We start from the raw sequence: 1,165 nt of genomic DNA on the forward strand, positions 1-1,165 counted from the left end.
CCCCCCACCCAAATAGCCATCCCACCCCACACGGCATGACCGTACCTGCTGCCCGGGACGCTCCCTTCTTATGGCTGTTCTTGGCCACTGGCACCACGATCTCCTGCTCTTCCGGTGGCATCTGGGCCACCTTCTGCAGGAAGATCTTCTCCAGGGTTTGGGCCATCAGCACAATGTCATCTGTGGGCTGCAGGGAGAACCGGAGGCAGCGTCAAGAGTCCGCCGGGAAGGCACCACGGGACTCGGCGGCAGCCGGGGCAGCGCCGGCACGGTTCTCACCTTGTTGTAGATGTAGCAGTTGGTGAACATGGTGTTAAAGTCCTGCATGCACTCCGCAGCCCCCCAGTAATAGTTGTTCTCCAAGCGTCGCTTGATCGTCCCCATGTCCATGGGCTGCTTGATGATCTTGTGGTAGTCCTGCCGACAAAGGACATGGGACCGGCGGTCAGGGCTGCACTGATGACCGCACCGCCTCCCCCGTGCCCGGCTTCCCCGGTCCCGTGGTTGCTCGGTGCCCGGCAGAGCCGGGACCAGTGCAAAACTCGCCTTCGCAGCCACCACGCCCGCAGGGGGCAGCCACCCGCTCACACACCAGCTCTCACTCGTCACCCAAGCGCAGGCAGGGGGTGCATCGGGGTTCAAGAAACTCCTCCGGACCTGGTCCCCGCCCGAGAGTGCCACCGTCCCCTTCGCCCGCGGGGGCGAGAGGGTCCCTAGGTGCCTGGGGAGCAGCCAGTTCTGCCGGGGGGGGAGCCTACGCTACGGGGGATGGCCAGACCCCCGGCATCTGGAGGGCGCACACATCCCGTATGAGAGGCGGGACGGGGCTCGGGGAAGCTAACGCTAAGTTTAAGACCAAAACCTACGTGGAAATTACCTCCGGGCTTTAACTCCTTGGGCGCCACAGGTGCACGGGGGGGCTGGCGTTTAATATTGGGGTCACAGGATGTCTTCTACAAATTCATGGATGGGAATCTGCAAAACGCATTCAGGGCACAAGAGATTAGGTGGGGAAACGTCCGGGTTACCTCTAGAGCGGCTGCGTCACCTCATCCATACCTTTGTAGGGGACATCGGGACAAGGAGGGGGGGGTGGCAGCTGCTCTGAGGACGTCCCCAGGACCAGCCCGGACGCCTACACGGGGCTGAGGGGGGGCGGGGGGGG

General features: G+C 63.4%; 1 protein-coding gene across 1 annotated transcript in view; it reads right to left on the reverse strand.

Annotated features, from left to right (window-relative positions):
• Window positions 1-1,165, reverse strand: part of LOC103907626 (bromodomain-containing protein 2) — an 8,784-nt gene that overhangs the window by 6,934 nt on the left and 685 nt on the right. The window contains 3 exon segments of the mRNA XM_019474727.1: window positions 46-106; window positions 108-187; window positions 280-433. Of these exon segments, the coding sequence (XP_019330272.1) occupies window positions 46-106; window positions 108-187; window positions 280-433 (295 nt within the window).

The sequence above is a fragment of the Aptenodytes forsteri genome, unplaced genomic scaffold, assembly GCF_000699145.1.
Source record: "Aptenodytes forsteri isolate BGI_AS27 unplaced genomic scaffold, ASM69914v1 Scaffold474, whole genome shotgun sequence".
Lineage (NCBI taxonomy): Eukaryota > Metazoa > Chordata > Aves > Sphenisciformes > Spheniscidae > Aptenodytes > Aptenodytes forsteri.